General features: G+C 40.0%; 1 protein-coding gene across 3 annotated transcripts in view; it reads right to left on the bottom strand.

Moving 5' to 3' along the window:
* LOC106872404 (ATP-dependent DNA helicase PIF1) overlaps positions 1-11,394 on the bottom strand; it is a 43,079-nt gene extending 31,685 nt beyond the window's left edge. The window contains exons 1-2 of one of the 3 annotated variants that reach the window (XM_089356753.1): positions 11,259-11,394; positions 1,098-1,498 (exon numbers count right to left, since the gene is read on the bottom strand). In XM_089356753.1, coding sequence (XP_089212879.1) covers positions 1,098-1,487 — 390 coding nt within the window. In that variant the 5' untranslated portion in view covers positions 1,488-1,498; positions 11,259-11,394. Of the gene's footprint in view, positions 1-1,097; positions 1,499-3,762; positions 3,884-3,937; positions 4,055-11,258 lie in introns of those variants that run through there. The other 2 variants (XM_089356752.1, XM_089356754.1) reach the window with 2 other exon arrangements.
* Between the last annotated feature and the right edge of the window lies 1 nt (position 11,395).

Below are 11,395 nucleotides of genomic sequence, written 5' to 3'. Positions count from 1 at the left end.
CTCAACATGGAGAGATTCGTGCAAGAAATTTGCTTTCCAACCACATTACTTGTTTAAGAAGTTCACTTCACAACTACATGGTTTTGGGATCCCAATGTATGGCACCTCAAGTGTCTTCTACCATAACTTCAGGCTGACCAATGCCATGTGAGAGTATCTTATAGATAAAAACTGCAAGTAGCCTATCCTGTATATGTATGTGTGGTGTTTATGTGCATGAATGTTAATATATTTCAAGCTTGTCACTGCTTCTATGGAGCAGTATTGATGTTGATATTATGACTGGTTGCTCTGCACTTTCAAAGAACCAAGTAATAAAGATATCCCTTACCCGAAAACAGGTATGGAATGACAGCAGGAGACATAGGTGGCTGAAAAAAAAACCTGCCTCAAATAAATTGTCATCCAAACTCATGCTAGCAAGGAAAAGCATTAAAGGAATGGTTAAGAGAAATGAGGTAATAATGGCTTGCTTAATTTCTACTTGTAAAACTGAAGTGGTGGTGTTAAACCAGGTGATAAATTAATTCTACCATCTAAGCATTAAAGAATTTATGATAAATTGTATTGCAATAAATTACAAATAATTAACATATACACACAGGTATGGCTGTGTGATAAGAAGCTTGCTTCCCAACCACATGGTTCTGGGTTCAGTCCCACTGCATGGCACCTTGGGCAAGTGTCTTCTACTATAGCCTTGGGCTGACCAAAGCCTTGTAAGTGGATTTGGTAGACAGAAACTGAAAGAAGCTTGTTGTATATGAGAGAGGGAGAGAGAGAGAGAGAGAGAGAGAGAGTGTGTGTGTGTGTGTGTGTGTATGTGTGTGTGTGTGCGTGTGTGTGTCCCACCACCACTTGACAATTGGTGTAGGTGTCTTTACATCCCTATAATTTAGCACTTCAGCAAAAGACACCAATACAATAAGTACCAGGCCTAAAAAAATAAGTCCTGCAGTTGAACTGTTCAACTAAAACCTTTCATAGTGGTGCCCCAGCATGGCTACACCTTAATGAGACAAGTAAAAGATACCCAAAACTATGTTATACATCAATTTCTAGCAACTTTATTTTCAATAAAATTAGTAAATTCTTACCTGAAAAGATCTTTTAAGACCAGTCTTTATTTTTTCTCGATTGCTAATGAAACCACTTTTTTTCTTGCATTCTAATTTAGTCATCATTGTCTTAAGGAAGAGAACAAGTTTATCTGGAGGGCAGTTAGATAGCATCAGCTGAAGACTTTGGTCTAGTATCTTAATGGTGGCTTTGCCATCTTTAAAAAACTTCTTATGTACTTGAATATTACGCAACATGTAGGTTACATCTCGTTTGCCAGCAAACAACTTCAGAATAACCTCATTGTATTCATCACGTCCAAGAGACAGTGTTGTATTTTTGTATTGTACACTTTTTACAACATTACCAAGGGCTGATATCTCTTGTACTGACACCCAACAAATTAAGTTTTGACACTCCAGAGCCATACTTGAAAACACTGAAATAAAAGAATCATCATCATTATTATCATCTTAACCACTTTTTTCATGCTGGTAAAGTCAGACAGAATTCACTGAGAGATTTTCTATAGCCAGATTCTCTCCCTCTCAACAACCCTCACCTGTTTTAAAGTATATTAATATTTCCTATGATCCTGCAAACTTAAGTAGCACAATGGCTAGATATATTTTCACAGAAATGTTTGTTTGCAATTAGCACACAATGTCAGGACAAAGAGATACAAAAACACACATTAAATGAGGTTTTTTTTTCAGTTTTTGTCTCCCAAATCCACTCACAATACTTTGGTTAACCCAGGGTTATAATAGAATACAGTTGTTAAAGGTGCCACACAGTAGGACCAAACCCAAAACCATGTGTTTGTGAAGTGAATTTTTCAACCACACCTGTCCTATATTCAGCAAAACACTAACAAAGCCTTTGAAAGTAAATTTTTAGATGTGTTTTCGGCACTGTCATGCTATTAGCTGTCAGAAGTGAAAGTGCTCACTGCTAGTGAAGTATCTGTCTGCCTGCATGCCTGTTGCTGTGTCCGTCTGTATGTCTGCCTGCTGGTTTGAGTTGATACTTTGGCTTACTTCCTTACTGATATCTATCTACTATCTATCTATCAATAAATCACTCGTCCACCTTATTAGAAAACACAAATTTAATATAAAAACATATTTCCTGAAATTGCAAATTATTTAAAATATAAAAATATAATTTTCAACAGAGAGAATTTATCAAAATAGAAAACAAATGAAGTTTGAAGTTTAAAAATAATAGGATCGACCACTCACGACTAGCTAGCGCGGACGCGCGACTGCGCGTTCGGGACCACTCTGCTTTAGTAGTACCCTTATACTCTGTGTGTTTTCAAACGCATGGATATAGGTGTCAAATTTGTTCCAATAACTTTTTGTACAGTCATTTCACTGGGAGTTTACATGCATTTGACAATACCCACCTGCAACAAGGTATTATTACTAGATAAGAACCTAGATACATGGTGCCTTGCTGCACTCAAGAAGACCCATCCTCCATAGCAGAAGTGTTAAGGTCACATCCCCTGCTGAACAGGATTGGCTTGCAAGAATCTTGTTCCAGTGTCACATAAAAAGCAGTTGTGCTGGCATTACGTTAAAGGCACCCAGCATGCACTGTAAAGTGGTTGGTGTTAGGAAGGGTGTAGCATAGACTCGGGTGCAATTCCTATCTCCCATTTATTATATATATACAGTGAAGGGAAATAAATATTCGTACATGTCAAAATTCTTTATTTATTTAATTTCTAATGAACATAAATGGGATATATCAATACTATATTTGCATACACATGCATAAACTAAGAATATGCAAAAGAAACTAATAAATTATAGTACTGGGGTCGATACATTCGACTAAAATTTCAAGGTGGTGCCCCAGCATGGCCGCAGTCAAATGACTGAAACAAGATAAACAAAAAAAAAGAAGAAAATAAAAGAAGATAACCAAGGAATTTCAGAGGAAAAATGTTTTAGAAATTTTGCATCAGCTGAACAAGCTTCGGATCAGGACGCCCACATAAATTGGATTTTCTTCACTACTTACAGGAAATTATTGTCCAGAAAGACCCGTTGTTAGATCAAAAGGATGATTGTCTTCTTTATTTTTTTTTTTTCAGTCCATAACTAAAATTGAAATAACTTTTAATATTTCCCGTTACAAATTACCAAATGACAGACAGGGCACAGCTTTATGTTAACTTCACATAACCTTTAGTCCCCGGTCCATCATAGGAAACTCAACCCTCATATTTGAAGATATACACAAACTTTTGACACTTTAGATTCATATACTTTATTTCAAATGGACACCCAAATACTGCGTATCTTATTTCCAACTTCACCCTTTTCTTTTGTCAGCACCGGTAAAAAATAGTACAGAGCCAAAACCACGAGTCGGTTTTAATTTCCTTTTATTTCACTTAGTACTATTCGGTACTAATAGTACCGAAAGTAACTATAAAACTGATATTTTGAGTTTAATAAGTAATTGTCGTCGTGTTTATAGCAGTAACCTCATCCTCAAGATAACTAAAAAAATAATCTGATCAATTAATGTTGCTAAATACATTTTGTATGCACTTACATATATCGGGAAATGCAAACAAAGAAAAGAAAAAGGTAAATTGATTAAATATATGCAATTGAAATACTGCTTTTATTTATTTTTGAAAATTTAATAACATTTGAATTTATGTTTTATTTATTTATTTACATGGTATTTTCTTTCAAGTTTACGGCCGCAACGATAAGGATCTCCTTTCAGCCCTTTGGCTCACTTATCGATCATGCAACTTAGCAACTTCTTATTTAATGTGAAAGTTCACCCACTTCCACAAGAAAACAAATTCAAAACCCTTCTCTTCAAGTACAAAATCACTTAAACTTACCTCAAAGTTTAGTCGGTGTTTTATGTAAACACAACGTGACCCGAGTTCGAAATTTGAAATTATCGCAGCCTCCACTTTCCTTCTCTTTCCTTTTCACTCTCGCATTGTTTTGATTGGATAAAAGAAACAGTAAATCAGCCAATCAAAAGACGTCCGGTGATAGTCTTGCTTTGCGGTGCTCAGTTACATGCCTTGCTATTATGGGTTCGAATCCCAAGGAGATCCACTATGACTTATGCGCAGTGGGATGACAAAATAAGTAGAATGGATGTTAGGTCTTTTTCGTTGTCTTCCCACCACTTGAAGATTTTTCAAATTTCAATGGATTGTTTGAAATTTCCTACACAGATGTAGTTTTGCATGCTGATGACGAATATTACGTTCACCCCCCCCCCCCCACCACCACCAAATAATAAACAAAATAGAAGCATTTACAGTTATATATTTTTAGCCGATGAAATGAGTCCAGTGTCCTCACAAGCGTAAGTCGAAACTGTGGTGTGTGCGTACGAGTAGATGTAATCGCCTTACCTCGGTTTTCCTTTCGTCGACTGCGAGTCTGTCTTGCGGTATCCAATCCTTGAAGCTTGCCCTGACCCAAAGAACACCAGGAATAGCAGCTGCTTCTCCCAAACCTAGACCGTCACTAGACACGTCTTGTCCTGTCCGCGACCCCGTTCGAAAATGGCACGAATCCCGATCGAGGCTCCCTCTGCCCTTTTTCCTCTTCCGGTCAGCCTCCCCAGACACTGACGTCATACCACACGCCACCCTGATCTTAAAGATCACGTTCACCCCTACTCCAATTCGAAGTCCGCCATCCAACCGGGCGGGCGCCTTACACGTCGAGATCTTCTCAAGCCAGGTGGCTCGTTTCCATCGCGCTCTTCATCCGACGAAGTGGCTATCCTGCGCAGGTCCAGCACGTGACGCGGCATTCCATCCACAGATACATTGTTTCTGGAATTGACCGCTGTCACTGTTCCCCTGCCCCATTGTGATGTGCAGCGTGCCTTCGGCGGCTTGACCCAAACTTCCTCCCCTACTTTCACGCCGGCGGGTCCTTTCTCTTCCTCGCAGAACTCCGGCGTCTTACTGGGATGCCTCCATTCATATTTGAACACCGCTCTGTGCAGCACAGACTCTTCCGCTTGTCCGGATTGGGGAGACATGTTGTACCAGTAGACCGCTTCCAGGGGCGAAATGTGCCCCCTTTCAGCCATGGCCTTGATCGTCTGATGGTGCCTCTCAACGATTCCGTTGCCACTCGGCCTATACGCCGCTCTAAATAATCGTCGCACCTTCCACCGGTCAAGCATCTCTCCCAACGCTTCCGAACGAAACGCCGCCCCGTTGTCCATTAGCAGTTCTTCTACGGGACCCCTCTCCAAGAATATCCCGTTCAGAATGCGGGCAATCTCATCGGCAATGCCTGTCCTCAGCTCCCTCCAAATGGCCAGCCGGCCCGGCCCGCAGTCGACCATGCTGGGATACATTTCCTGACGGTAGTGCGTCACATCCACAGCCAGTCTCCTCCAGTTGCACTCTACTGAGAGGTTCCCCTGCTCATGCCCACCCGGGGCGGGGTCAATGGACTGGCATCTGTCACATTTCGCGACCACTTTCTTGACGTTTCTCCTAGTGACGTCAGCATCAATCATTTTCGCCAGATACAGGGTCCTATCCACCCCCAAGTGGTGCATAGCATGTAGCTCCTTCAGTTCGGAGTCACCCAGCCGACACGTTGCCGCTATCCCTTTCCTTGCTTCCTCCGGTTCCTCCAGCCACGCCCTTTTCACCCTGGTCAGTGCGTCCGCCCTGTTTCTTTCCGAAGGCACGAAAACCACATTCAGCTTCAGTCCGAACTCGGTGATCAGCTCTCCCAGAACTCCTAGGCGGCGTTTCACCAACATCTCCGCGGCACCTTTCGTCCGGACTCTCTTCTCGCTGGTAATTACTGTTCCTACCCAGCCGACCACGGTGGCCGAATCCGTCCGGATCTCGATCGAGCGCAGCCCCCATCTCAGGGCCAAGTTCACCCCCTTTCAGCAACGCATCTAGTTCGGCGACATTGATGTGGTTGAAGTCGTCCGCTTTCCGTAGCCAGGCCGCATCCTCCACCTCAGCACCTTCGATCTCCAACACAACCCCTATCGCTATACTGCTAGCATCACACCAAACCGTCCCGGACTCCGTCTTGGGCACATACCAGTTTCCTCTGACCGGGTCTTCCGCTCTCGTTCTCTCCAGGATTTCCCGCATCATCGCCACCGTCGCCTCTCCCACCTTGTCACTCCAACTCTCCCCCTCTGCTCGTCTCTTGGTGTAACTGCATGCAATACGCAACCAACCAGCGATCGGATAGTGTCCGATCAACTTCCCACAAACCGAGAACAACTCTCTCTTGCTGACGCTGGAACTCAGCTCTGGGATCTCGTTTCCTCTCCGGAACACCAACTCGCTTGATCTGTCTTTTTGTAGCTTCAGCCCCAGCGCAGCTCCCCCCACCATCGACTCAGGCGGCTTCGCAATCAGCCCGAACCTCTCCAGGTGTCTCACTAACTCGGTGGCTGGCACTACAGTCTCGTCAACCAAAATGTCGTCGATATAGGAACTGGTGGCCTTCCTTATCCTCTCCTCTTTCTCTAGGATGGACTTGAGCACCATTGCCATAATTTTCGGAGCGGAATTCAGCCCGAAACCCAGCCTGGTTAAACAGTACGTCCGGCCCTTGTACCGCACCAGCTGGTATCGCCACAGCTTGTCACTCACACGGAGCTGCAAATATGCCGACTTCAAATCGACGATCGTCGCTGCCCCGGTCGACTGTCTCCACACACGTAACGTCTCACCGCAAACGTCCGTTGCCTCGCCTCCCGTGTGGCACAATATATGGCCGTTCAGCTCCCTAAAGTCCAGCACCGGTCTGACTTTTCCTTTCGTCGGCTGCACCACCGCCATCAGAAGCAGCACTCCACTCACCACCTCCTCTTTCCACGGGACAAGGACTCCTTCCTTGATCCATCTCTCTACCTCCTCGTCGAACTCGACACCGGCGTGACCTTTCAACGTATGCTGGTAGTAGCTCACCCTGGTCTTCAGTAGTGGGGGCTCGTCCTTCCATCGCCACTCTATCGTCCACCTCCGACCATCAAACGCCGCTGTCCCCGACGGGGCTCTGCTCTCCCTGGCGGTCACTTCCAAGGTGCCACGCAGTGAGACTGAACCCTGAACCATGTGGTTGGTAAACAAGCTACGTACCACAGCCACTCCTGCGCCTATATTTTTTATATTATTTTTATAATTTGTGGATATTAATTTTATTATAAATGCAAAACAACACCACAGAGGAATTGATGTAAGCTTAAATAATAAACTGCGATATGGCGAGGGATCACTGTATCGTTGAAAATGAAGACAAAAGAATCGTAAGAATTGATTAGGTTTCTTTTTTTTAATTTAATGAAAACAAACAAACAAAAAAGAAGCTGGCTTTTCAAAAATAATATAATTTAACGAAAGAAAACAAAAGAAAGGGTTTTTAAAAAGAATTTAATGATAGAAAACAATGATGAAATAATGAATATTTTGTTTTTTTAAGCATCATTTTTACTTTCTTTCAACCACTTGAAGATTTATATTTATAAACAATTAGAATAATACCATAGTCACAGGTCTTTTGCTTTCGACTTAGAAATAACAGCTGAAAGGAAACGAAAACACATGGACTGTCAATAAAGGAAAACGTTGAAATTCTGGTTTAAAGACCCCATAAAACGCTCATAACATTTTTTTTTTTTTTTAATTTTCAGAAAACTTTTGCAAATTTGTGTTCTGCATACGGGAATTCATGCGAATATGCAAAAACAAACAAAAAATCCATGTTAGATCTATTCCATATGACGTACAGATTTTTTGATTAATTTTTTTTAACTAAACACTTTGAAAATTCGGATACTGGTAGAATGTGTCACATAGAACAGGGTTTACTCTTAACGTTTTTGAAAAAATTTTATATTTTAGAAGTTATTTCGTGTTAAAGTTGTCAAACATTCATCGTTTTAGAAGTTATTTCGTGTTAAAGTTGTCGAACATTCATCGTTTTGTCAATGGACCCGGAAGTTGTTGATCGCGAACAACAGCAGTAATTTTCTTCAGCTAAATACACATCATTGATTGGTTAAAATTAACCAAATACGACAACTTTAACACGAAATAACTTCTAAAATACAAAAAATATTTTGTGTGTGTGATTTAGGGGCGAGTTAGCTGTTATTTTTAGCACATCTCATCACCAATTGATACCTTCCTCGTTTCTTTGTCATTAACATGTATTGACGTTTTTCAATATTTTCTCCCCATAAACACATTTAATGGAATGATAATGCACCTACGGGTGTGATTTAAGCAACAAAAAAAAACTCTGATTTTTAAAAAAAATTCGGAAAAGTATGGAAATTTTATGATTTATGGGGGGGGGGGGTTAAAGAATTATAAAAAAAAATTTTGCATAATCGTATGAATTCCTGTGTGTAGAACACAGATTCGTAAAAAGTTATGAGGTTATATGGGGTGCTTAAAAGAGATTTCTGCCAAGAAAACAACGAAATAAAACAATGTAGGAGAATGTTATGAATTTAAAGAAATTGAGATACGAGTCAACTATAGATCGATTAGTGTCACGTCACTGTTTATTCTCTCGCTTAAGACAGGTTCAAGTGCGTTTTACGTGTTGAGTATGGGTCCCACTAGCGTAGCTAGAGTATGTGCCGCCCGGAATGGCCCTGCAATTTGCCGCCTCCGGGACCCAACAGAGAACGATGTAGTCTTTTTCATTCAAAAAATTAGCCCCCCCCCCCCTCCACCTCTTAACTTTGTTCAGATTGCCTCCAATTTTGGTGTATCATGCAACTCTGAATTTTGATTACGATCAACTAATTACTTTATCTCGTAAATTAAAGAATCTGATGTTGGGAAATTTGTGTAATTTTTGGCTAATCAACAGACAGCGTGGCATTAGCAGCTTATTACCATGACAACCGCATGCTGTGTTGTGGTTCACTCTTGTCTGTGTTATTGTTGTCTACGTTGAATTTTCACACTTGATGCTTCACACCACTAGATTCTTTACACCCGCATGTTTTGTTATAATTTTTGTGTGTGTTAGTATTTTTACATATTTTTCATTTCATATATTTTGGGGACTCATTGTCTCAGATAGCTGGATTTATGATTTCACTAGGTAAATTCTATTCATAAAAATTTAAATTAGGGAGTAGGGATATCCTGGAACGAAGAAACTATGGGTGATACAGATAATTTGAAGATACAGATATTTTTTTCCTTGGGACAAATTCTTTGTTGACCAATGTTATTCTTAACGTAGTTTACAAATCCTAGCATGAAAACGTTACTCAACTTTGGAGTTTTGGAGACAGACGCTCCCTTTTCACACACATATATTAATGATGTCCACAAATACATGACAGGAATACATAATACTGAAATACGCATAAAGTAAACACAGGTAGACAAATATATTAATATAGCAAATTAAAAGTAATAAAAACATACAATCAATGAAGAGACAAAAGAAATAGTAAGATGATACATGTTGATTTTATTAGGTATTTCTGTTTATTTAGAAACCTACAATGAACAGGTCATGTTACAGACGCTAAACTATAATTTTTTTTTTAAATGCATATTTTGCGAATGAAAAAAACTAGATCCCAGAAAATTTCTATTACCTACAGCAGACCCAAAAGTGGTGCCCCCTCCTCCTCCCCTCTAGCTATGCTAATGATGGGTCTGGATGCATGGGTCCTATTTTGCGAGTTTAGAAACTCAACGTTGTGGTTTACTGTTCTTTGGCAAAATTGGTACCCTATTATCTCAGGAATATACGAGTATGCACGCCACAGGTCACTATAAATAGTTGTTCTTGGCAGAAATGATTGACGTTAAGAAACAAGTGGCGCCAGTCAAATCAGAAAGATCCCATACTTCTCTTTCTGGTTCTTACTCAAAACTGTTTACAAGCCACAACCATTTCACGGACCTTCGCGCTCCGATGGTTGCGAAATAATGACAACAAATGGTTTCGACTTCCGCTGTGAGGACAGTGGCTTAAAATTCATTGACTAAAATTACGTAATTTTAACTGATTCTAACGTCTTATAAATTTTTCAAAATAGTGATTTCGTTAATACAGTTCTATATTTAAGAGATGAGGAATTATTTACATTATTTACATTTAACGGATATTTGTCCTCATCTTGTTAGTTGTTAACACAACGTTTCGGCTGATATACCCTCCAGCCTTCATCAGGTGTCTTGGGGAAATTTCGAACCTGAGCTCTCATTCCTAAGGTATTTTTCGATGTTGTTGTTGTTGTTATTCAGGTCACTGCCTGGAATCGAACTTGGAATCTTAGGGTTAGTAGTAATAATAACAACATCGAAAAATACCTTCGGAATGAGAATCCAGGTTCGAAATTTCCCCAAGACACATGATGAAGGCTGGAGGGTATATCAGCCGAAACATGTTAACAACAAACAAGATGAGGACAAATATTCGTCAAATGTAAATAATGTAAGTGAATTCGTTATTCGTCATTAGCTTGCATAACTATATCAAAAGTACATTTAAAAAAAAATTTTCAGAATTAAAATTTGTGGTTTGAAGAAAACGAAAAAGGTCCCGACAGTTCACATTTCGCAATTTGGTTTTATCTACTACACTTACAATGGTATTAACTTCTGGAAAGGCAGTTAAGAGTGTTTCCGCTCCCCGATAAATAAATAAATTCAAGGCAGCAGAAATTACGTATTTATTTTTGAGTTTTATGTTCGAATCTCACTCCGTATTTTGAGTTCACATTTCTAAATCAAAATTCTCCAAACTGTCCCCTGTTTATGATTAAATATTTTAAACTTAAATCTTACATTTGTTAGCGAATATCAAGATCAGGTTTCTATTCCTACTTTAACTGACCGTTTTTATGTAAGTTAGATCGCTAATGGAAAAACACATCAACGAAGCATCTTCTATGTGGTCTTACAACTTTGTCAGAAATAGCACCAAAAATCCCACAAATACAAGGCTTTCGTCTCAAAAAATCCCCCCCAAATCAAGTACATATTTGGTCATGTACGCTGAAAAATATACACCGATTTGAAAAAAAAAACGCGAAAGTTATAGCAAGATTTACTTTGATCATAGGATCTTGGACAACAAAGTATGTGTGGAGTAACAATATAGTCGCCTTAATTTCTCATTTCCTACAAATGGGAGGTGGGACTAAATTCTATAACTTACCAGAAGGCAAATATCCCGGAATTCCAATACTCGTGCATTCCAAAATAGTTTACACCGTGTAAAATATCAATAGTGAATTTGACAGATGTGAATGGATCCTTTGTTCTCACATTGGCTAGAATTATTGAGAACAAACT

This window comes from Octopus bimaculoides, chromosome 8 (assembly GCF_046866305.1).
Source record: "Octopus bimaculoides isolate indiv1 chromosome 8, ASM4686630v1, whole genome shotgun sequence".
NCBI classification, from domain to species: domain Eukaryota; kingdom Metazoa; phylum Mollusca; class Cephalopoda; order Octopoda; family Octopodidae; genus Octopus; species Octopus bimaculoides.
The sequence above is the reverse complement of the archived record's forward strand: the minus strand, read 5'-3'. Positions and strand labels throughout refer to the sequence as shown.